This window comes from Rhinichthys klamathensis, unplaced genomic scaffold (assembly GCF_029890125.1).
Source record: "Rhinichthys klamathensis goyatoka isolate OS25496 unplaced genomic scaffold, OSU_Roscu_1.1 h1tg000176l_1, whole genome shotgun sequence".
Classification (NCBI taxonomy): Eukaryota; Metazoa; Chordata; class Actinopteri; order Cypriniformes; family Leuciscidae; genus Rhinichthys; species Rhinichthys klamathensis.
The window spans coordinates 7,894,089-7,919,948 of NW_026606705.1; the positions used below are offsets into that span (position 1 = coordinate 7,894,089).

The 25,860-nt window shown below is 44.1% G+C and overlaps 1 protein-coding gene and 1 long non-coding RNA gene across 4 annotated transcripts in view; one reads left to right on the forward strand and one right to left on the reverse strand.

The window, feature by feature from the left end:
• Window positions 1–25,860, reverse strand: part of slc37a3 (solute carrier family 37 member 3) — a 307,587-nt gene that overhangs the window by 242,104 nt on the left and 39,623 nt on the right. The window contains exons 13-15 of one of the 3 annotated variants that reach the window (XM_056260357.1): window positions 14,770–14,835; window positions 11,270–11,363; window positions 10,429–11,156 (exon numbers count right to left, since the gene is read on the reverse strand). In XM_056260357.1, coding sequence (XP_056116332.1) covers window positions 11,271–11,363; window positions 14,770–14,835 — 159 coding nt within the window. In that variant the 3' untranslated portion in view covers window positions 10,429–11,156; window position 11,270. Of the gene's footprint in view, window positions 1–10,428; window positions 11,364–14,769; window positions 14,836–25,860 lie in introns of those variants that run through there. The other 2 variants (XR_008807932.1, XM_056260358.1) reach the window with 2 other exon arrangements.
• On the forward strand, window positions 2,589–10,015 carry LOC130092500 (uncharacterized). Its single transcript, XR_008807933.1, has 2 exons — window positions 2,589–2,946; window positions 9,845–10,015. It is a non-coding gene; the product is annotated as an uncharacterized LOC130092500 (long non-coding RNA).

The window sequence follows — 25,860 nt, forward strand, 5'->3', positions numbered from 1 at the left end:
GCTTTCCACCGGGAAAACACTGACACAGCACTGTATGGGGGTTTTCCTGGTTACAGGTTCCCCCCGACTGCTCTGTTACCTAGCCTTAAATACCCAGACCCGAACAAAAGGGTTGTACCAATATTTTTCAGAGTTTGTATTGGGTCAATTCCTCTACCCCAGGGGGTAGCACCTGGTCTCGGGGGGAGAGGGAAGATATCTTGAAAAGACATCACCCAAGGAGGAGAACAGGATTCTCCTAAGTTCTTAATCTTTCTCCTATTATCAATGACTGCAATGAAATTAAGACCATTTTACCAATCGCACTGAGACACTTAAAATGATACCAAACATGAAAAGGAAAAACATTAGATTCACAAGATGCATCATATAATGTGATATATAGACATTTTCAGTGAACTTTTAGTGACTTCAGGTCAGGGGGAAAGGAAGGGAGGAGGGAGAGGGGGATGCAGAGATAAGGAAGAAGAAACGTTTGGACAGGACAATGTCCTGTGCTCTTTCTTTGCGATCTTCTGTCCAGGGTGCGTTTTATTGCTTTATTATCTCAGTTTTTGTCTTAGCAGGAAAATCAAGTCTTACAGGTATAATCTGCGTTCAAGTAGATATATTCTTTTAAATGTTCCCTTAATGAAGACAGAGTTTGGAAAAACTGCTTTTAGTGCACCAACTGCTTGGAATGAGATTCAAAGATCATTGAAACTTACTGTATTTATTTCAATCAATGAGAAGTGAATGTGCCATAAAGATTGGAAACAAACTAACAGCGTTCTTCTCCCAGGGCCGGGGAGTGAGGCAGGGATGCAATCTCAGTCCAATTCTCTTCACTCTATATATCAATGAATTAGCAAAGCAATTAGAGAGTTCCACGGCACCTGGCCTCACCCTGAACAACACAGAGATCAGAGGTCTGCTGTATGCAGATGACTTAGTGTTACTCTCACTTACTAAAGAAGGTCTGCAGCAGCACCTTAACCTCCTGCAGAGATTCTGCCAGACCTGGGCCCTGACAGTAAACACAGTAAAGACTAAGATAATGATCTTTCAGAAACAATACAGAAATCAGGTTACACACAATTTCTATTTGGACACCACTAAATTACAACACACAAAAAACTACACTTACCTTGGCCTCGCCATTACATACACAGGGAACCTCAACATGGCTGTGAAAGATCTGAGGGACAAAGCAAGGAGAGCTTTCTATGCAATAAAAAGAAACATTAAAATCTATATTCCAATTGAAATCTGGCTTAAAATTTTCCAATTTGTACTAGAACCAATAATTCTACATGGTAGTGAAATTTGGGGGCCAAAACTTAATAATGAATTTGACAAATGGGACAAAACAATCATAGAATCTTTCCATACCGAGTTCTGTAAGAGCATCCTACAGGTGCAGAGAAAAACACAGAATAACCTGTGCAGAGCAGAGCTCGGCCAATACCCCCTCTTACTAAAGATACAGAAAATATCAATAAAATTTTACAATCACTTAAAATCAGTTAACCCCCAGACATATCATCACAAAGCCCTAACACACCAGGAGCTGAAAGCAGAACAGAGTCCCCTCAGACAGCTGGTGCTGAGGCTCTTTGCAGTAACAACTCCCCAACAGCCTCAGGACAGCAACGCCAACTCAAGCAGACCAAACCAAATTATCAACAAGCAGAAAGAAAAATATATTGAATACTGGAAAGAAACGACCAAAACACAAAGTAAATTACAATTCTATCTGAACCTAAAAAGAGAATTCACACTGGCAAATTGCCTGAGTACAATAAAATGTCATAAACTAATAAAAATGTTGACAACATACAGACTGAGTGAACACAGCCTGGCCATAGAGACGGGTCGCCACAGAGCTGGCTCCCACAAGAGGAGAGACTCTGCTCCCAGTGCGACCGGGGACAGGTAGAGACAGATAAGAGCTGCACTTTCTAACCTCATGCCCCAAATATAATACACTAAGACAAAAACACTTCCCAAACATTTCCCAAATATACCCTGAATTCGAATCCATATCAGACACACAGAAAATCCCATATTTACTAGGAGAAATGCCCAAATGTGAAATAATTGCTGCAAAATATGTCTCCTGATGCCATGAAATGAGGACAACCAGTGGAACCTCAGATGGATAAATAATTGTACAAATTTTCAAATAATTATTATTTTGATTGTTTGATATTTTAGTAATTGTTTTATTTTATTTTTTATTGTTCACTTTTATTTATCTATATGTTTGTTTTATTTATCTATATGTTTATATATATGTCTATTGCTTTGGCAATATTGTGCTATTTTACACATTCATGCCAATAAAGCTCATTTGAATTTAATTTGACTGTTAGGTTATGGTTAGGTGTTAGGGTTCGGGTAAGTAGAATAAGTTGACTTGTAGTTGCCAAGTTACTTATAGTCAGTAGAAAATCTGTTGGGGGACCATCAAAATAAAGAGTTAGCAGATAATAAGCATAGTCTACTAATACTCAAATGAGAGTTAGTTGACATGTAGTTGCAAAGTTACTTATAGTTAGTAGAATGTCTAGAGTGAACTATAGAAATAAAGTGTTACCAAATATACTGCTGAATCTTTGATGTTGTGGGCCTGTTTTTCTGCCAGATGTCTTGGACGTTTTGTTCTGATACACAGCATCATGGATTCTATCAAATACCAACGGATAAAAAAACCAAACTGACCGACTCTGGCCCAAAAAATCGTATAATGGGCCATGGTTGGATCTGGTTAAGACAGTGATTAAAAACAAGCATCAACACAAAAATGGGTCTCATCCCAATCCCCTGATCTGAACTGAAAAGGACAGTGCACCAACATTGACCTGGGAATTTGAAGGGTCTAGAGATTCTGTAAAGAGTGCTCTCTGATCTCTTGTCAGGTGTTCTCCAAATCCATCAGGAATTACCTATAATGATAACGTACTCGTTTACCTAACGTAACCTCGGTTCTCTCTAGAGAGGGAACGAGTATTGCGTAAGTTTAGCTTACGCTATGGGTAAAGTTCATCTTTGCTCGAGATACTGAAGCCAAAATTATCCTTAATTTTGTATATATTGTCAACGCAGTGCAGCAGCTGCAGACCTAGAGCAGGCTGCCTAGCGTGCTCATTGGCTGCCTTGCGGCAACTGCAGCAGCCTACCAGTGAGCCTTGCGTGACGTCACGCCCAATGGTGGCGCTTCGCGCCCACTACGCGTCACAGCCCACGCGAAGGGGTGTGGCTTAGCATATAAAAGCGGGGCTCAGAGGCTGCTTCCCTGGTTTTCATGATCTGAAGCGAAAATCGCTCGTGGCGCTTAGCACGGCCGGTTACGCAATACTCGTTCCCTCTCTAGAGAGAACCGAGGTTACGTTAGGTAACCGAGTACGTTCTCTTACGAGAGGTTCTCTCGTATTGCGTAAGTTTAACTTACGCTACGGGAACACTTTGTCAACGCCGTGCGTGCCCAGCATCCACTCTATGAGTCCCAACCCAGGGAACAGTGAAAGTGGGAAATTCAGGCCAGCAAGCGGGCCGACACATGTATAAGCATAAGCACCCATGGGGAATGCAGAGCGGCGGCGCCGGGCTGCATGTACATGTAAATCACCCCATATTAGTGTAGCTCAACCAGGAGAGCTAACGTTGAGGTAGCCTGCGCACCAGTGACGTGGGCAGAACATACATACTTTAGACTGATAGAAGTCTGGCCTGTAAGGCAGGAACTTCCAGATTATAGAATCTCACAAATGTAGACGGGGAGGCCCAGCCCGCCGCCATACAGATGTCGTGAATGGAAATTCCACTCGACCATGCCCATGACGAGGCCATGCCTCTTGTGGAATGAGCCCTGATGCCCAGAGGGCATCGCAGACCTTTTGACGCATAGGCAGCAGAAATCGCATCCACTATCCATCTGGATAGGGACTGTTTCGAGGCGGCGAGACCTTTGGTGCGCCCGCCAAACGAAACGAAAAGCTGCTCGGAGCGTCTGAAAGGGGCTGAGCGTGTTACGTAAGCTCTCAGTGCCCTGACAGGGCATAGGAGACTGTCGCTGCCCGCGCTGTCGGATGCTGGCAGAGCCGACAGAGAAATGACCTGCGCTCTGAAGGGAGTGCCAATCACCTTCGGGACATAACCATGTCTCGGTTTGAGGATGACTTTAGAGTCATTCGGGCCAAACTCAAGGCACGCTGTGCTAACAGATAGCGCGTGTAAGTCCCCCACACGTTTAACTGATGACAGAGCCAAAAGAAAAACGATTTTAAGCGAGAGGTATTTTAGATTCGTTGAATCTAATGGTTCGAAGGGATGCATCTTTAGGGCCTCTAGGACCACGGAGAGATTCCAAATAGGAACCGAAGGTGGGCGCGGAGGGTTCATCCTTCTGGCTCCTCTCAAGAAGCGTATGACCAGCTCATTCCTTCCTAGCGACCGGCCTTGCTTCGACTCAGCGAAGGTTGCGACGGCCGCCACGTAAACTCTGAGCGTGGATGGGGACCTGCCCTTATCCAGCAGCTTTTGAAGGAAACTGAGCACCTGCGAAACCTCACCCATTCTGGGGTCCAGATTTTTGTCGGTGCACCATTTGGAGAACACAGACCATTTAGACGCATCTAGCCGTCTCGTAGAGGGGGCTCTAGATAACGTGATCGTGTTCATAACTCCTTCTGGCAGGATAACGGGTATCCGTTGATCAACCACACATGCAGAGACCAGCGCTCTGGGTGGGGATGCCAGATCGAGCCGCAGGCTTGAGAGAGGAGGTCCCTCCTCACCGGAATCGGCCACGGGGCTGTGTGTGACAGCCGTGTTAGTTCCGGGAACCAGGTTTGGTTCTCCCATCGCGGGGCTATGAGGAGCACCGGGCTGTGTGATTCCCTGATTCTCTTGATTACCTGCGGTAACATCGAGATCGGAGGGAAGGCATATAGCGGGCGGCTGGGCCAGAGTTGGGCAGCGCATCCTCGTTCTTTGAAAAGAACACTGGGCAATGAGCATTGTCCTTTGACGCGAATAGGTCGACTTCCGCTCTGCCAAAGAGGCGCCACAGCAGCTGGACTGTTTGGGGGTGTAACGACCACTCCCCGGGGGGGATATTGTCCCTGGACAATCTGTCCGGTCCCTCGTTCAGGATCCTCTGCCCTCGAAAAGGCCGCCCCAACCTGAGTTGGAGGCGTCTGTCGAGATGATTTTCCGGTGGGAAATCGCTCCCATCCTCGTCCCCTGCTGGTACCAATTGGCCGCTAACCAGGGCTGCAGAGCTGAAATGCAGCTCTGAGATATCCTGATCCGCTTGTAGCCACGCGTCCACCCCTGACGGGGTACGCGGGCGTTCAACCAGTGTTGTAGCGGGCGCATGCGCAGTAAGCCCAGCTGAAGCACTGCTGCAGCTGAGGCCATACAGCCCAGCATCCTCTGACATTTCTTCAGGGAGGCGATTCTGCCCTTCTGGAAAGATGCGGCCATGCGCGCGCGCTCTGTCGACAGCTGAGCCTTCATAGCCACGGAGTCCAGTTCCATCCCTAAAAAGGAGATTGACTGGCTGGGCTGTAATGAGCTCTTGGTCCAGTTGACCGTGAGACCCAATCTTTCCAAGTGACTGAGAAGCATAGTTCTGTGAGATACAAGCTCTATCTCTGACTGTGCTAGAATCAGCCAATCGTCCAAATAGTTCAGAATTCGCACACCCTGACATCTGAGGGGGGCGAGCGCCGCGTCCATGCACTTCGTAAATGTACAGGGTGCCAGGGACAGGCCAAACGGGAGGACGGTGTACTGATATACCTGGCCGTCGAAGGCGAATCTCAAGAATGGCCGGTGACGGGGTATAATCTGTATCTGAAAATATGCGTCTTTCAGATCAAGAGATATAAACCAGTCCCTCGGGCGAATTCGCGCGAGGATCTGCCTGGTTGTAATCATTTTGAAAGGTCTCCTCATGAGAGCTTTGTTCAAAAATCTCAGATCTAATATAGGCCTCAGGCCTTCTTCGGTGCGAGAAAATAACGGCTGTAAAAGCATGACTCGCTCAGAGAAGGCGGCACCGGTTCTATAGCTCCTTTGCACAGCAGTTTGGCTATTTCTGCGCGGAGTAGATGTGCTACTTTCGCGCTCACTGTCGACTCGGTCCGAGCATGAAAACGCGGGGGACGCCGAGCGAACTGTAGTGCATAGGCCTGTCTTATTGTGCTCAGCACCCACTCTGAAACCCCTGGAATGGCTTCCCATGCTTGTGCATGTGTGGATAGGGGGAGAATGGCCTCCGGGTTCAGATCGCCGCACACTGTGGGCTTCGGGAACAGAAAAGGAGACGTGGGCGCACGGTGCTTGGACGAAGCGGCTCGCTGACAGCCGCTTTGGGCTGGTTCGCACATAACGACCCGATTACATTGAATGGGGAGCGTTTTACAATGGCTTTCTGAAGCGCGAGCGGCGCTTGAGGCGGAGCGACTGATAGTACACGCGAGCTCTCGTGAGCGGGCTCGTAGCATACATTCACAGTCTGACCGGTATGAGTGCTTAGACACGGCGGCTCGCTGGCAGCGATGGCACGCTGTTTCATATGTGACGTCCCGGTTACTTTGAGCGGGGAACGTTTTCTGAGAGCTTTGTAGCGAGTGAGCGCCGGAGGCGAGGCATTTATTAGCAAGCGTGAGCGCGCTGGGGCGGGCACGTGACTTACAATCGCAGCCTGACTCATATGGGTGTCTGTATGCGGCGACTCGCTGACAGCAACAGCTGGCTGTTTTACATGAGGCGACCCGGTTACCGTGAACGGGGAGCGTGCCATGAACATTCTGTGACGCGCGAGCAGCGCCGGAGACAGTGTGTCTGTTAGTAAGAGTGAGCGCTTGTGAGCGGGCACGTGACTTACACTCATAAGTCTCATCCTCTCCCTATGGAGGATCCCTTTCCCACTCTACAGATAAAGCATTGTTGAAATCCGGTTCGCGTACTTCGAAGTGATAAAATAAAATTCTCTATCAAATTTATAGGCAAGACAAGTAGTTTGTTTAGGCATGGTTTGTAGGGAAATTACAAACCTGCGCGCACATATTCAAACGAATTTAACTATAGAATCAATTTTGAATGCGCATGTGAACGCCATCAGGTCACAGGTTCGCGTTTAAAGTCTGTTTAGAGAGAACGCCGTCGTCTTAGTGGCCCCTAATGTAATAACAAATGATAATTTTGCGGGAAGTGAATCAATCAAAACCAACTTTAGCTGGAAATAACATTATTCAAAAATAGCTATAAAGCCAAAACAATCTCTGTTACCGTAAATTGTATGTTTATCTCTATAAAGCTGCTTTGAAACAATCTCCATTGTTAAAAGCGCTATATAAATGAAGATGACTTGACTTGACATAACCTGACTGACTTGAGGTTGAAATGGCCGTGTGACAGAGCGGGCATGAGATGGACGTGAGCGCGAGTTCGCGGGCGCGATGTTTACATCTAACACTCGAGCGGCATTTGCCAGCTTTATGAGAGTGGGCTCTGTGGGCCAGAGGGACACATGTTTTTGAGTGCTTGTGTGTAGGGGTGAACACTGGGGCGTGGGCACATTTCCTACACTTAAAACACCAGCGGCGTGAGCCGGATAAACAGAAATTACACTCTTATGGGATCTCTGTGGGTCGCCGTAAAAACGGCGTTTGTGTGCAGGCGAGAGGGCATTATAACCGGCTCGTTGGCTGCTAAATAATCTCCTGCAGTAGCCCTCTGTGGGGGGACTGACAAGGCATGGCGTTTTGACGGTGGTCCGGCCGCAGCGGGACTCAACCGTCTTTTCTCCCCTGATGTTAGGAGGGCTTCGCTTGCTCGGGCTTCAACACAATCCTCGGCCGGGGTCCCCGCGGGGCAGGCGGCCTGCGGCGGCTGTCCGAGCGCAATCTAGGGCGGCCGCCCTGTCGACGCTGCGAAGCGGCAGGCTTGGCTGGACGCTGAGTGGAGCTTCTAGCAGGCGGCTTGTCACGTGAGAGGGCTGTGGCTGAGCTAGAGCATCGTGGCAGAAACAAATTCATGGCCTGCGAGGTCTTCTGTACTTCGGAGAAGTGATCCACAATGCCGTTGACCGCTGGGCCGAAGAGACCGGTGGGGGAGAGCGGCGCGTTGAGGAAAGTGGCGCGCTCAGACTCATGTCTGCGAGCGTCAACCAGAGGTGCCTCTCTGTGACGGTTAGCGCAGCCATGGATCTGCAGATGGCCTGGGCTGCGGTCTTTGTGGCGCGGAAGGAAAGGTCCGTCGCGCTCCTTAGATCGGCGATCGCAGCTAGATCCGAGCCCTTCCCGTCCCATTCACGGAGGAGGTCGGCTTGCAGGATCTGCAGAACGGCCATAGAGTGCAGGGCGGAAGCAGCTTGTCCGGCGGCGGAAAAGGCACGGCCGACGAGAGCTGACGTGGTCCTGCAGGCTTTTGAGGGGAGCGCAGACTTTGAGCGCCATCCAGAGGAGGGCGGGCAAAGGTGCGCTGCTACCGCTTCTTCCACTTGGGGAATGGAAAAATACCCCCTCTCGGCGGCGCCGTCCACGTGGGAGAGCGTCGCGGAGAAACTGGAGTGGAGCCTTGCGGAGAAAGGTGCATTCCACGATTTAGAGAGTTCGGTGTGGAGCTCCGGCAGAAAAGGAGCAGGCCTTGAAGCCGGTGGCTGATGGCGGCGCTGAAGAAAACAGCCGTCAAGGCGGTTAAGCGCGGGCTCCTTGGGCGATGACCACTCGAGGCCGAGGCGGTCGACGGCCTTCACCAGGAGACGCATCAGCTCGGCATCCACACCCGAACGTGTCCGTCCGGACTCCTGGATGGAAGCAGAGGAGGAGTGGAGAGATCCAGGCCATTCCTCGCTGTCCGAGGCCAGGATGGAACAGCTGTCGCCCGCGGCGCCCCTGTCCGCCTCGTCCTCTGAAGCAACGGCAGTGCGGGCGGAAGCCGGCATCTGCGCGTCCGTGAGGGGGGGAGGGGAAGGCGAGAGAGACACTCGAGGGAGCCTGTCCGGCGAGTGTTTGTCTTCCGCGTCGGGCTCCGGCATCCTCTGAGCACGGCGCTTCTTCTTGCGCGGTGAAATGGAGGGCGGAGTGACAGCTTCAGCGTTGAAGAGTTCCAGACGAGCCCGCAGGGTCGCCATGGACAGCTCTTCGCAGTGGACGCAGCCTCCCGACGAAAGTGCGAGGGCTGCGTGGTCCTGGCCCAGGCAGAGAGAGCAAATCACGTGGCGGTCTCCGGCGCTGAGCGGGGCTCGGCACGAGCCACAGGACGTGCGAGGCATTCTTAAAAGAACGCTCGCGCTCTTTTAGTAGAAGTGTGTGTCGCGGCGGCAAGCACACACAGTACACAGAAACAGACAAGAGCAGTAAAATGATATTGTCGCCGGATAGCGTTGCTGGCACGGAAGGCTGAAGGCGGCGAGAAGTCGACCGGCTTCCTCAGGCGCTTTCCTCTGCTTGCAGTCGCTGGTTTCAAAGGCGGCGGCTTCTCTCGGATCCAGCGGAAATGAAGAGCTTCGCTGAAGAGATGAAAAATCAGGGAAGCAGCCTCTGAGCCCCACTTTTATACGGCTAAGCCACACCCCTTCACGCGGGCTGTGACACGTAGTGGGTGCGAAGCGCCACCATTGGGCGTGACGTCACGCCAGGCTCACTGGTAGGCTGCTGCAGTTGCCGCAAGGCAGCCAATGAGCACGCTAGGCAGCCTGCTCTAGGTCTGCAGCTGCTGCACTGCGTTGACAATATATACAAAATTAAGGATAATTTTGGCTTCAGTATCTCGAGCAAAGATGAACTTTACCCATAGCGTAAGCTAAACTTACGCAATACGAGAGAACCTCTCGTAAGAGAACTCAGAGTTGTTATCTTGGCAAAGGGAGGTTGCAAAAAGTATTGAATAAAAGTGTGCCATTAATTGTGGCCAATATGTATTTAGAGTAACATGTATTACATAATGAGACTTTCAATTGTTTTACTTCAATGAAAGGTTCAATTTTTTTGTGAATTATTTGAATAAAAGGTCAAAAGGATTAACTACAGATTTATTTTCACAGGCTACTTTGTTCATATTTACCAGTAGTCCCAATAATTCTGACTAGGTCTGCGTTTCCCAAAAGCATTGTAAGCCTAAGTTGATCTTGCTCTTTGATCAATTTAGACTTACGATGCTTTTGGGAAACTAAGCCCAGGACTGTATGTATGAACATAACCATACATGGTCCATGCATATATTGCAGTATATTAAACCAGTTTCCCATATATGGAAATGTATTATGTAATATATCACATTTTTCAATATATCCCCATATATTTTTGTTTCATAAGGGATAGGTTTGACTGGATGTCAAAAATGTTTGCCACTGAACAGTTGCCACTTGACTGAAAAAAGAAGATAAACAAAAACTGCAGTTAATACAACTAATTTAGGACAAAATGAGTACCGGTATGTGCACTTTACTGATTTGTTAACATTGACATACAGCTCAGTAAAAACAGTCAAGCTCTGTTAATCAATCCTTGACTGAATCATTGATTTACTCTAATTTGTTAAATCAATGAAGACATGTTGTTTGCCTGAATTTATTATTACTTATACGGGTATATATGCAGGAACAATGGATCACATAATTCAAACATTCGAGCAATATCTGTACAGGTTCCAATAGTTGAAACAAAACATCAAATTGCTGAACTGGTGTTACATTTAAACATCCCATAATACACTTAACATATGTGATACTAAAGTGTAACTGAGTGTTTTTAGTGTGAATTTAAAAATTGGTGCAAATTTAACACAAATTATAACCCAACGATGATGCTATGAATCTACTTCTTCAGTTCAAGCAACCATTCGATACAACAAATCAATCAGGCTACAATCACCATGAATTAAACTCAAGAGGGTCCTGCCCTCTAACAATAATAAAATTAGAATTTAAAAAACAAATGGTAAAAAAAAAAAAAAAAAAAAAAACACAGGCACAGCAATACACAGAAATAAAACAGAAACAGACCTTAAGCAACATTCACTGTCTTCATAAATGAAATTACTTGAAGATAGGTTTATTCTTGTTTGCTGATCAGACTTAGAATCCAGGAAAAATAAAGACAGATTTGCTGCCTGTCTGAACAATGCCTTGATGTAGAGTAGCCAGACTAAATGTGAGGTTTCTGTTTTCGAGAAAAAAAAAATCTTAAATAAGAGGTGCTACAAAAGCAAGTCTGTATTTTCAAAATGTCAGATTTTCAATGAAGATTCAGGCAAAAGAAGTCACCCGAATGACCTCAGAGCTGATGTGTACGAGCTTGACTGTCTCGGCATAAGGAGCGGATTTCACGGAAGAGGAGTGGAATGATGAAGAGCACGCTGCACCCTGTCTGTGGATGAGAGAAAGACAAATGTTAAAGCTCCAGTCCGTAACTTTTTTGGGTTAAAAATTATCCAAAATAAATGTTTGAGAAAATACATAAGTGTTCAACACTATCTGCTTGCCTTAGCTCGATTCAAAACGGTAAGCTTGTAATAATGTTTTTAATTCCAGTAGTAGTACTGGTGGATTTCTGCAGGAAATTCGAGCTTGTCTTTGCGTCATTACGTCACAACTGTACACATAAAGAAGGAGTCTCGGCTAGAAGGCTATGAGTGTGAGGATGTTGGAGGTGGAGATTTATAGCCTTTTCTCACAGCACTTGATATAATTAAACTTATTAATTTGATGGCGGAACCAGAAAGGTTCAAACGACAATCACCAGTGACAACTGGAGATTCACCCGCTGTAAAATGCAAAAGACTGAGAGTTTGAAAAAAGAGACTGCAACCGGACCCATGCGAAAACAAGGATAAATATCGGAAGGGCTTTAAATGTAGTCACGCAATGCTGATGTTTTTAACATTAACAATTTGAGAACAAAGTATAATTTGCACGGTTTGACGTGATATGATAAGCGATCGTTAGATTTAATCAGCGCGATTTACTGCTGGATGTTACTTGTTCAGATGACATTTTAGGGTGAAAATTATTATGTTGGTCATACTTCCAAAGAGTAGAATCTGTGATTCTTAAAGGAGAACTCCGGCGCAAAATGAACCTTTGGTCTAATTACACATTGGTACCTAGTCAACCGTCCAGACAGTTTAATAAGAAGATATTTAATACATACAGTCAACTTCGCGTATACAGGCAGGAGCCATCTTTGAAATACAGTCTCTACCAGTCAATCTACGAACGCCGATCCAAGTGCGCTGGTGAGATGTGAACGAGCTATAAGTTGTGATAAGGTGAGCGCGAACAGCAGGCTTGGATCGGCGTACGTAGATCGACTGGTAGAGACTGTTTTTCAAAGATGGCTTCTGCCTGTATACGCGAAGTTGACTGTATGTATTAAATATCTTCTTATTAAACTGTCTGGACGGTTGACTAGGTACCAATGTGTAATTAGACCAAAGGTTCATTTTGCGCCGGAGTTCTCCTTTAATGCCAGTATCCACACCGGCAAGGTGATTGGCAGCTGCACATTCTCCTCAAAACATTGGATTCATTCACGCAGTGCCACGCCGAGGTACAACTCCCGTAAAGTTGATAATTCCGCGAATGACTGCAATTGCAGATTTCAAACAGAGATGGCGACAAAGAGGAAAAACTACGGACTGCAGCTTTAAAGTGTCTGCTCAGCTCAACTTTCAGAACACTGACTTTAGAGTAGATGGCACATTTAAGGAGAAGATCATGCTCATTTACGCAGTGTTCAAATCGTATACAAGCTTAAAGATCCAAGAAATGGTTTGATAAGCAGTTTTCTTTCTTGTGTTGATGTATTTGCTATTGAAACAAGAAGTTTGGATTGGACACAGTAAAGAGATTGTGCCCTTCCTTTAGTTTTTTTAAGTATAGCCCATACGTTTTAGTTACATTACTATTATGAAGCATGATTTTTGGACACAGGGAGGTACATTCTTATTCTAGAGAGCATTTGATTGGACACAATGGGTCTCATTCATGAAACATTCGTAAATATACGAGTAAATATGAGAGTGATTTGTGCGTAAAGAGACCTTCCCGAAAACTCATCTCCTGATTCACAAATACTTCGTAAACGTCAGACGTGATAGTGAAATGCGTGTGTGTGTTAATGAATTCCAATCAGTCGTAAATGGGACGCGCCTGCACGCTCATTCTCAATTACCATAAATCCCGCCCATTAAATCCGACTGACAACTATATATGGGCATCATATTATGACACCAAACGAAGGATTTCAAGGTGTATTCTCAAAAGCGAAAGAAAAAGAAAAAATTCTCAGATGCAGAAATCAAAGTTTTATTATCAGAAGTTCATTCAAAACACCACATATTATTTTCATGAGCCCCACTTTTATACGGCTAAGCCACACCCCTTCACGCGGGCTGTGACACGTAGTGGGTGCGAAGCGCCACCATTGGGCATATTACCACTGCTACATAGTGGCATATCAGGTCCTAAAAAAAAGCAAGCTTGGCAGCATATTACAGATGCAGTTAATGGAGTTGCATCTGTTAATCAAACAGTCCCAGAAGTAAAAAGAAAAACCATATGTAATTACTATATATAATATTTGTTCAAAATGCTGTGTAAATATGTACCCGATTAAGGTGAATTAAAATGCAGCCTTAGTTATTAATGAGCAAAACGTTCGGATGTTAAACGCACTATTTACGCGTGGCTGGGAGCAGGTGTAGATTTCTTTCGTACCAACTAACATTTGGAAAATACGAACATTTTAATGAATCCGAAAATTTACGCCAGAACCACTTTACACACGATTTACACAAAAATTCGTTCTGCTCGTGTTTCATGAATGAGACCCAGGGCCCTATTTTAACGATCTGAAACGCAAGTATCAAGCGCAAGTAACTTTGTGGGCGGGTCTTGGGCGCTGTTGCTATTTTACCGGCGGGATAAATGACTCTTGCGCCCGACGCAAGTTTAAAAGGGGTTGGTCTGAAATAGCTTCATTATTCATAGGTGTGGTTTGGGCGTAACGTGAAATAAACCAATCAGAGCGTCATCCAACATACCCTTTAAGAGCAGGTGCGCATGTTGCATGGCAGATTGTTATTATAACGGCGGATTTACCAGGCGCGCGCGGGACAGCCGAGGAGACTGACGTTCTTGTCAGGGCAGTGAAAGACAGAGAAGTGACGTTGTATGGGGATGGGAGAAACCCACCTAAATCAGCGTCGGTTAAACAGGCGTGGGAGGAAAAAAACTACATTTTTTTACATCTTCATGGACACCACAATGATTTCCCTCATGTGTTAATACTTTTCCTTGTTATAATGTATGATTTGAAAAAATAAAAACTGCTGCATCTGTGTTGTTGAGAGAATCAAAGTGTAGCCTATGCGCGTTGTGCACCCGCTACATTATGGCCAAGCATTCGCGCTTAAAATAGCATTATGAACAACGCACAACGCGCCACTGACTTTAGACTAGGTTTTTTCTGGTCAGTGGCGGAATTGTTTTCTGGAACTGCAAAATAGCACTAGGGAATGTTTGCGCCGAAACACGCCTCCTTTTTGCGCCGACCTGCCCAGGGAGCGCAAGTTCATTTCCTAGTTTACCGACGTGCGTCTGTGGAGAGAAAAGCCCGCTTTGCGCGGGTGCATCAGTCTGGTGACTGGTGGTGATGCTAATTACACTTCACCTTTAATTTGACAATTAAAAATGAGTCACTGTTCACTGAATAGTTTTGTCTAAGAAAAGATGTGCCTTTAGTGCTTCACTGTTGCATTACAATTACCTACCATGACTATGAAGAAATAGAAGACGCACATCCATCCAAATTTGCTCTCAATAAGCGACACCAGGTACTAAAAGACAGAGACAATTTTAAAATTAGTACTTATACATTCAGTTTTAACAGCAAAAACACAACAACAATAATGGACCCTTTTCACAGATTTTGATGACACATTTCCTCAGTCATCAAATCTAGTATCAACTATATGTTTTTCAAATTTTCTTCTTTTTTTTTTTTTAAAGAAAAAAGATTTCAGTTATTTCAAAAGATCTTTACAGCCAACAACAGCAAAATAACCAAAACCCACAATGACACTGACCAAGCTTATAAGCTTATATTAAATATAGAAAGATAAAAACGTCAAATTATTTCCATGTATTTTGCCACAAAATAACGTTTTATTATGTATGGAAAGCACATACTGTTTCTCAGTATGTGAAACTCTCTGTTTCCACTCTCTCTCCCATTCAAATGCACACATACATTAAGGACACACACTTGCACAGAAATGTGTTGTCAGTGCTGCTCTGACGATTTTATAATTAAAATAGTTTAGCAACTTAAAAGCTACACGTAATAACGACGCTGTACTTGAAGTAATACATTTACAAAAAAAAAAATTTTTTTTTTTTTTTTAAACATTTGTTTATTGATTTTTTCAGTGACATAACAAAATCAAGAGGTAACAATTCGGGAATCAAAACAGTGTCAAGTACAACTAACAAGGAAGAAAAAATAAAAATAAAATAAAAAAATAAAATAAAATAAAAAAACAACCCCCAAAAACAAATTAACAGAAAAAAAAGAAAAAAAACACAAAATGGTCACCCACTGCTAAATAAAAGCCCAATATGTTCGCTTACAGAGAGATAAATAAAAAACATCCCAGCATGCTACAAATTCACACAAGAAAAAAAAAGACAATCAGGGTGGCTACTCCATACCTGTCAACATTTGGCTTTCAAAATCCGGGAGATTTCGCCGCCGTGGTGGGGGGGGGGGGGGGGGGGGGGGGGGGGGTTGGGGGTGGTTGGGTACAACTCTTTAAGAGCTGTGCGCTCCCTGTTGAACTGTCGGCAGTATTGTATTGTATGTGCCTTGGGCCTCGAACACCCCTTTTACTGTCTATGCGAACACCCCATGTATGCGGGTAATTTCTGTTTGATGCTAATTTTTATCTTAATTTGTTTATTAAGTAACGATGTGGACGGTAGAACGTGTGACAGACAGTTAGGCTACACGAGTTCGATTTGGGAATAAAGTGCGAGTTGTGAGATGCCAATCGCCTCCGTGTGTCTGTCTGGCCTCTGCATGCAATAACTTCAGTTGTGAGCTATCCCTAATCTTCCTGAAGCAACGCGTTACAAACTGTACTTCAGTTTCATTGCGGGGACACCACCTTCACCTGCCATCATGTCTATCGGCTCGCTTTCGGGTTAAACTTTCCGCGACTGCGCACAGGGTTATAGGTTGCCAGGTTGAGGTGACAAACGAGTTGAAATTGTAAATGGTCTGTGGATTGTGTGAATATAATGCATTTAATACAATCTGGCAACTGGTCAACATTAGACAAACATATTGGTCCGATTATTCATAAAGGAGTTTGGGCCATGCAAATTACGGGAGTTTCCTGGGAAAAATAACAAACCGGAAGGGGTCCGGGAGATAGGGCTAAAAAACGGGAGAAACCCGGGAAAAACGGGAGTGTTGACAGGTATGGGCTACTCTGGAATAGCCGTAAAAATCAATCCCTCAACATGTGCAAAAAATGGACCCCAAGTTTTATTAAACTTTGCATGAGAACCATGTATCGAGCACCTAACTTTCTCCAACTCCACGAACTGAAGGATGTCCCTGATCCAAGACGAGTGAGAAGGCGGCAAGGGAGACTTCCACCTCAATAAAATCAAACGTCTAGCCAATAAGGAGATAAAGGCTACAAAGTCAGCTTTATATTTAGGAAGCTGCAAAGTAGGAGGTAAAACCCCAAACAAAGCGGTACATGCTGTTGGATCAAATTGAACCCCAATACAAGCAGAAATAGAGTTAAATATCTGTGTCCAAAAATTATATAGTGAGGGGCAAGACCAAAACATATGGGCATGGGTAGCTGGAGCCTGACGACATCTAATGCACATGGGATCGACATCATTATAGATTTTGGAAAGCCTAACTCGAGTGAGATGGGTACGATGTAGAATTTTGCACTGGGTCAGACCATGTTGAAGGAATACAAATTTGTCAAATGTTTAATTTAGGTTTCCACTCCAATGGTATAAAAACTGATAAAGTTTAGTAGACGGATTTTAGATGATTGAGTCTCCTTTCCTGATAGTCCTGTTTTCTCTCCTTTCAGCCTAGATAGAATCGTTAGGTTGATTGGATTAGCTGTCGGGGAGACTTTCACCTTTTGTCTTTAATGGCTCTGGGATGGCTCTTAGGAACCAGAGTTCCTGGCCACTATCAGCATTTGAATAGTTATGCTGATTCAATTGGATTGGTAATGCCCTCAGAGTAGGGTGTGTTCCTACTTCATTTGCATGCTTTGTTTCAGAGGGACTCCACCCCAATGTAAACTCCTCCCCCTCTAAATGTATAAATTGCAAGGGAACATTTCCCTTAGTTGGATTTGATTGAGATGCTACAGAGATGAAATAAAGAACTTATTCCTCAACAATCTCCTGGTCTGAACTTTGACTTTTCTACACTTGAGAAGAAAATAAGTTTCCAACAGATGGTGCCCTGTGACCCGGATAGAATTAACTTCACCAGAATCCAGAACTGGCCCTCAACAAAGATCTCACCAAAGTTGACTGAGTTCCAGAAACTTCGACCTCAACAAAGATCTCAACAAAGGATGAACATTTCTGATTGAGTTCCAGATTGAATCTTGAAACATCAAGCTCAACAAAGATCTCAACAAAGAATAAACATTTCTGACTGAGTTCCAGACGGAATCTTTCGTACAACTAACGATTTGGTGAGTTTCACTCTATTCAAAGAACCGATGAAGACCAGTACAAATTTTTGCTATGCCTCTGCGCCGTCAGAGAAGAGTTAACAGACAGCTGTAGAGTTTGGTTAGCTAAGTTTATCCTCTAAAGTTTTCTGTTAGAGATGAAAAGTAATCCTCTACCCAGACAGGGAAGATTTTAGCATTCAAGTTAAAATATTGTTAGCCTCTGTGCAAGCAGAGAAGAGGTAGTCTTACAGGCTATTTATTTTGGTTACCCTTTTAAAAGTTTTCTTTTAGAGATGAAAGTGTATCCTCTGTTCAGGCAGGGAAGTTTAGCATCACGTGCTAATGATTTGGTTTTATCCTCTGTTCAGGCAGGGAAGATTAACATGTAAGGGCTAATGCCCGACGAGGTGTCCGTTGTAAGGTTTTAATGGACGACGGCGAGGTGTAAACCGGCCGACGCGCAGGGGAGGACGGTTGCCTCCGCCGAAGTCCATTAAAACCTTACAACGGACACCTCGAAGGGAATTAACCCGCTTATACCATGGTCACTTGCCAAATAAAACATTTTTAAAACATTAGTTTATATTTTAATTAGGCTAAATCTAGTTTTTTTAAATAATAACTTGCCTGACGATTTATTTAGCAACTTGAGATATATAGTCCGCTCAACTTGTAGAACCCTTCAGGTTCAAAAATGCATTTTTTTTTCATGAAACACAAAGGTAGGCATAGTTATTTTTTATTACACATAAAACACTATGTGTTACACGAGTCTACACTAACCACAGCCTCCGAAGCACCGCTGTAGGTCGACTCTCCGATGCTGGACTGGAGAGCCGTCAAATAATGTCGGTGACAGCCAGGCCATCGATGCGAGAGCAGTCTGCGGGCTTGCTCCGTCAGTCCGTGAGAGACTGAAGATGAAATAACGAAGTCGCTCATTGTTGTATTAGTAGGCTATGTAATATCTAACTGACGTTAGATGTTTGTTTTGATAGAGCAAATTGTTAACGGATACTTTGACTGCCTGTTGCTATGGTTACTCAGTCACAGCTGTTGTAGGCAGCGCATTTATTTATTAATTTCGAACGGTAAACAGGCAGTTTCACCAGAACTCCTTTACTAGGTGTCCTCTATCACTTTTTAACGGACACCCTGCAGCCAATCAGAATCGAGTATTCACCCAGACCATGGTATAATAAATGTTAATATTTTGTGATCCTCTGAACAGTCAGGGAAGTTGTTTTTATCCTCTCTTTCAGGCAGGGAAGATTAGCGTAAAGTACTAGTAATTTGGGTTTTCCTTTGCTCTGTCAAGGGAGGTTAACAGAGTTGATTTGTGTTAACAAGTGTAGCCTCTGTTTGAACAGAGAAGTTTTAGTGTTTGTTTGTGTGGTAACAAAGAAACTCACAAAATGGTTAGAATGAATGCTAGGCTAGTTCCGTCAACTCAGAAAGGTGGACTAGCTAGCCCTCTATGGACAGACAGTGAGTTCAAGTCATTGTTAGGAGAGCACATGGACTCCATAGTGACTGAGTCAGTCAGATTGAATTTGACAAAGAAATTTGGTATTCACCCAGAAAGAGTATGGTCTATTGAAGAATGCAAAAAGGTGTTAGGTGCATGTATCAGGAAGAGAAACCTAAAAGGCATTATTTTCTGTCACATGGAATTTAGCTTATCCATTGCACAAGAGCAAGCTCAGTGTATTGTGAAGTTAAAAGAACAGAACAAACAATTGCAGACTCAAGTGTCCTGTTTCAAGACAAAGGTGGGCCATAACCAGGCCTCAACCAAATGTGACTCTGAAGACCAACAGTCAGATGAAAGCTATCCTGATTTACAGTCTTTCTGTAGACTAGAAAACACTAGAAATTCTGGTTTGATAGATAAAGATGTAAATGCAGTTGAAGTGTGTGGAGCAAGACAAAAGGCTCAGACTAGGGCAAAAGGGATTGATCCAGTTCCATCTGCAACCCCCATACTGCAGCTACAAGCAGTCAAATTATCTTTAGCTCCTAAAGATATCGAGAGGATTGTTGAAAGTTTGCCATCAGTGCAAAGAAATATTTCTGAGTTTAGAAGAGAATTGTCCAAAAAGATGCGGCTCTACGATATGTCTCTAGCTGAAGTCACCCAGCTAATATCACAGATCTTGACTGAGTCAGAATTCAATGATTTTGAGTCTGCTGTTACTTCTGAATTACAACATGCCATAAAAGATGAATTGAGAGAAGGAGTTCTGAGAGTGTTAAAGAACATTGTTGGACCAAAAGTGGACTGGTCAAAAATCACTAGTTGTGTACAGAAGAAGCATGAAACTGTTATTCAGTACACAGAATTTTTTTGTCAGTCAGCTGTAGCTTACAGTGGGATTGTTGACACTTCAGAGAAGGCGCTAGAGGACAATGGTGCCCTCGTTCGCACATGGTATGATGGTCTTTTGTCAGAGCATAGAAATGCATTGCCTTTCTTAGACGTCACATGGGCTACCAGTACCCTGCAAAGTACCCTAGACAGGTTAGCTACTTGGGAAAGAGATTCTGATGTTAAAGAGAGAGTAAACATTGCAGCAGCATCCTTTAAGGTCAACACAGAGAACCAACAGAAACGTAAATGTCCTAAGAGAGAGGGCAGTTGTTATTACTGTGGTAAGCCTGGACACTGGATAAAAGAGTGTAGGAAAAGCAAAAAGAACTTTATTGAGGTTAATAATGTTGCTAAGCTACTACTCAATCTGCTTGCTAATTTGAAGCAGCCCCTCCCCACGTCATTAAACGGGTGGGGCAACATGTTGAGGTGTTCAAGGGGTCATATAATGGTGCATGCACTTTTACAAGTTGATTGTACTGAAATGTGTGTTGGCAGTGTCTGTACACAACCATCATATAATGATAAAAATCCATCCAGTGGTTTTGTTTTAATCTCCTTATATGTTTTCCCCTGCCTCAAATCGAGCCGTTCGACCGTGTGACGTCACACGCTCGGAAGCCCCTCCCACGATTGTTGATTGACAGGAGCGTCTCAACACAGACCCGCCCTCGCGGGTGAGCCAGCTGTCAATCATAGTCCGCGCGGACCGGCGCGGTCATTGTTGACATGCTGGAGCACTGTCTATGAGCAGAATGGCGTCTAAGCGATTGTGGTGTTCTGTTCTTGGGTGTATTAACGAACACAGCAGTCATTTTAATGTTCCTAAATCCGAACCGCTGAAGACGCAGTGGCTGAGTTTGTTTTCGAAGGGAATATTCCCCACGAGCAACGTCAATGCTTTCATATTTGCGCGATTCATTTCTCACCAGACCGCTTTATAGACGAGGATCAGTATAAAGCTGGATTTGCTAAGCTGCTGCTCATGAAAAATGGATCGGTAGCTGCTACCAGATATTCGTGTTCCTGCTGAATCTCCAGAAGAACGGAAGTGAGTGTAACGTTTTATTAAACTTTATATTAATATATTAATCTTTGCAAATCGCTAGCTGCACGCTTCCCAATGAATGCGTCTAAGGTTTACACTCAGGGTACATTACGGCATGTTTTCTATGTATGACGTTCTCAATATAATTCATAATCCCACGTTTATACTGAACAACGCGTTATGGTTATTGAGTTACAAATGGTGTACGCCAGAGCTCTGGTGTACGCATAGAACAGAGGGGCGGAGTCAGCAAAGCTCATGATCATTTAAAGTCATATGCACTGAAACGGCGTGCTGAAAACAGAGCTGTTTTTGACCAGGTAAAATAAGTGTTTTCTTACAATACTAATGAGAATTTTTAATTAAAGTATATTACAAACTTTTAATTTAGACCCTAAAGAATCATATTAGCTTGTACAAAAATGGCATTATATGACCCCTTTAACCATTTGTGCTGTGAGTGCTTAATTCTCCCCAGTAACTTACAACAGAGATAAAAGACTTATTTTTGTTTAATAGAACAAAAAGGAAAGTGACTGTCTCCGCTTTCCTTTGTGGGGACAATGGTTAAGTAGACTCACAGCCTTAAATGTTGTCTACAGCACAGGCCCTTCATTAGTAACGAGCTGGGTCATGCTGTAAACTTAAAATGCCCTCAATGTAGTGACCGCAATAATGAATCAAGCAAAAGTCATTTTTGTCACCATTCTCATATATGATGTCTACAATGACTGAAGTTTTGTTAGAGGATAAAGGAGAAATGACTCACGATTGTGTTACGCAGATAAAGCTACACACTTCACAGGACAGGTAGTCAAGGAAGTGTCTGGACCACATCAAGTGATGTAAATTAAAGTAGCAGCAGTATTGTGTCAGGATAAACCTGGCCTCATTGTGTCACACTGTACAAGTTGTTCCCCCTCCCACAGGGAAATGACAGGACACGGAACAGTGAGGAGCCCAGGGAAGAACCGATTGCAACAGGCATCGGGGGCCAACCCCTGCGGTGAAGACTACCTCATAGGCCTTCCCCCTCCATAGTCCACCCCTACCTCACTGCTTCTATTTAGGTGTCAAACAAATTAAGAAATAGGGAAAGAAGGAACAACGATAGCAGACTCGGAAAAGTTTACAACCCTAGGGTTTGAACAAATACTGCTCTCCTGTCTTTTGTTTTCTCTCTTCCTCTGTGCAGGTACCACGTGATGGCTGTCCTGAGAACCATACGCACCGACCTCCTCACCTGCATATGAAGACACCACTTCCAGAAAACAACTAGACCCACTTCCAAGCCAACTATCACAAAAGGATAAAGAAAAGAAGAGAAAAATACACAACGCAGAGACTACGGAACCTTCAGTCATCCAACAGAGAACTTGAACAAAGTCCAACAAGACATTCTTGATCTTTCAGCAAAATTACACCAAGATGACTGAAGATAATTCTTCATGGTTCAGAAACTTGATTGATCACGAGAAAATCACAGTTCCAACCAGAAAAGACTCACGGACCCTAATTGCATGTTTTGTTTCTGTGTCAACATGCAATTACAGAAAAACAAACACAGAACATGCCTTATGTGCCTGTAACTATCACAAGTTGCAAGAATGAATTTTTAATTGTTTAAATTTGTATATATTGTGGGAGTTATTTAGAACTCCCAAAGGGGGAATTGAAGGAATACAAATTTGTCAAATGTTTAATTTAGGTTTCCACTCCAATGGTATAAAAACTGATAAAGTTTAGTAGACGGATTTTAGATGATTGAGTCTCCTTTCCTGATAGTCCTGTTTTCTCTCCTTTCAGCCTAGATAGAATCGTTAGGTTGATTGGATTAGCTGTCGGGGAGACTTTCACCTTTTGTCTTTAATGGCTCTGGGATGGCTCTTAGGAACCAGAGTTCCTGGCCACTATCAGCATTTGAATAGTTATGCTGATTCAATTGGATTGGTAATGCCCTCAGAGTAGGGTGTGTTCCTACTTCATTTGCATGCTTTGTTTCAGAGGGACTCCACCCCAATGTAAACTCCTCCCCCTCTAAATGTATAAATTGCAAGGGAACCTTTCCCTTAGTTGGACGAGATTGAGATGCTACAGCGACCTAATAAAGAACATCTCCTTTAAAAGATACCTCTCCGTTTCCTGGTCTGCTCTTCTGACTTTTCTACACTTTAAGAAGAAAAAGTTCACAACAATGTCTAGCACAAATTGATAAGGAGTGAACCCGACGCAAAATGGCATCCAACAGCTCCTCCGAGATCCCCTCCCCTAGATCCTCCTCCCATTGGGTTTTAATTTTATGCTGCGGGGTAAGCTGCAAAGAATAGATAAGATTGTATAAACATGAAATAGCACCCTTAGGCCGTGTGTCCACCAAAGCGTTTTTAGTCAGCTAAAAACGCAAGACGCTCTGCTGAAAACGCCGAGCTGTGGGCGCTTGAGCATTTTGGCAGCGCAGCATTTTTTTCCGTTGAGACGTTTCGTTGCTATGATACATAATATCCGCAGCACAGTTTACTTGTAACTGATTTCGTAGATAATTTGTTTCATACTAAAAATGTATTTTTCATCCATTTTGTTCGGTTAGCTCTGCTGGTTGATGTCTTTGTACAGAAAGAACGTTGTGAACTTGTGTGACAGTTGGTCGGTGTGGTATTAGCCCCGCCCCTCCTCCACTGTGATTGGACAGCTGGGTAAAGAGTGACAGTGATGAGCGCTGCGTTTTACCCAAAGTTGAAAATTTTCAACTCTCGGCGACCAGTAAAAAACGCAGAGCACTCGCCTCTTCAGCGTGAAAAAAACGCTCAGCGCCTCGTTACGCTCATGGTGTTCTAAAAACGCGCCGCTCCCATTGAAAACATACGCCAGGCGCGTGGAAAAATGCTTTGGTGGACACACGGCCTTAACAGTAGGCAATGGGGTTAAAAAGGAATCAATTAGAGAGGCCTCTCCTCTGGGAGATTTGGGAAGTTGGGGCTAAGATTGCGAATGAAACTTCAAACTTGAAGATATCTAAAAAAAAAATGCTGCCTAGGCAAATGGAATTTCTCTGAGAGTTGCTGGAAGGATGCAAATGTACCAGCAATATACAAGTCCCTAAATGCCTTGATGCCGTGGTCAGACCACAAAGAAAAAGCCCCATCAATTAAGGAAGGGTGAAAAACAGGCTTAGCTGATAAATGTGCTAGGAAAGAGAAGGTCTGTAGACCAAAATAGCGTCGAAATTGCTTCCAAATATTAAAAGTGGATTTAACTAAGATATTTTTGCAAAAAAGGGAGGGAGAAAAGTTAAGAGGAGCGTGGATGAGAGCAGTCAACGAAGCAGGTTTAACAGAAAACATCTCCATACTCAACCATGTAGGAGAAACTGGTGCCCCCTCCAGAGAAATCCATTACTCTAAGGATGGAAGCACAGTAATAAAACCTCAAGTTAGGAAGGGCCAAGCCCCCAAGGGTCTTAGGTCTCTGCAACAGCTCCTTTCGCAAACGAGGGACCTTCCTGCTCCAGATAAACTCAGTGATTGATTTGTCTAATTTGTGAAAAAAAGACTGAGGGAGAAAGATAGGTATGCACTGGAAGAGATAAGACAATTTGGGAAGGATATTCATCTTAACCGAATTGACCTTGGCCACAAGGGAAAGAGGCAACAGTGACCACCGTTGAAAGTCTATCCGTATCTGATCTAACAAAGGGGCAAAATTATAATCAAACAAATCTTCAAATCAGTCACAAATCCAGATACCAAGGTATTTAAAGCCAAATGGAACAATTTTGAATGGGAAACCCTGAGCAGTATTCTGGGCACCTTGATTTAAAGGAAACAGCTCACTCTTGTCCAAATTTAGTTTATAGCCTGAAATCTGACCAAATGAACTAAGATAAGAACTGAGATAGAGAGATTGGACACATATAGTAATAAGTCATCAGCATAGAGGGTGACCTTCTGTTCAAGACCATATCTTGTAATTCCAGTGATGCGTGGCTCTGAACGAAGCGCAGTAGCCAGAGGTTCAATAGCAACAGCAAATAAAAGAGGACTCAGAGGACAGCCTTGACGAGTGGAGCGGTGCAAAGGGAAATACTCTGAATGGGTGTCATTAGTTCTGACTGAAGCCACAGGGGATGAATAGAGCAACTTAATCCAAGAAATGAACTCCTGGCCAAAACCAAATTTCTCCAAAGCGTAGAAAAGGTAGTTCCACTCCACTCTGTCAAAAGCCTTCTCCGAGTCTAATGAGATTACGGCTTCCGGCCCCATTGACGTAGAAGGATTATAAACAACACTGAGAAGTCGTCTGAGATTAAAGAACCCATGTCTGTTCTGGACAAAACCTGTCTGATCAGGAGATCATTAAAGGCAAAACTGATTCCAGTCGCAAAGCTAATAATTTGGACAGAAGTTTTACATCTACAGATAAAAGACTAATTGGACGATAACTGGAGCAGGACAGAGGGTCCTTATTCTTTTTTAAGAGTAATGATATGGAGGCCTGATTTAGAGTCTGAGGTAATTTAGAAAGAGTAAGAGATTCATTTAACATTTCTATCAAAACTGGTGCTAATTTGTCAAAAAAGGTCTTGTAAAACTCCGTCGGAAAACCATCCGGGCCTGGACATTTTCCAGACTGCATAGAAAATGTTGCCTGTTTAAGGTCATCTATGGTGATTGGGCCCTCTAACTGCTCAGCTATATCAGCATCTACCTTAACCAAC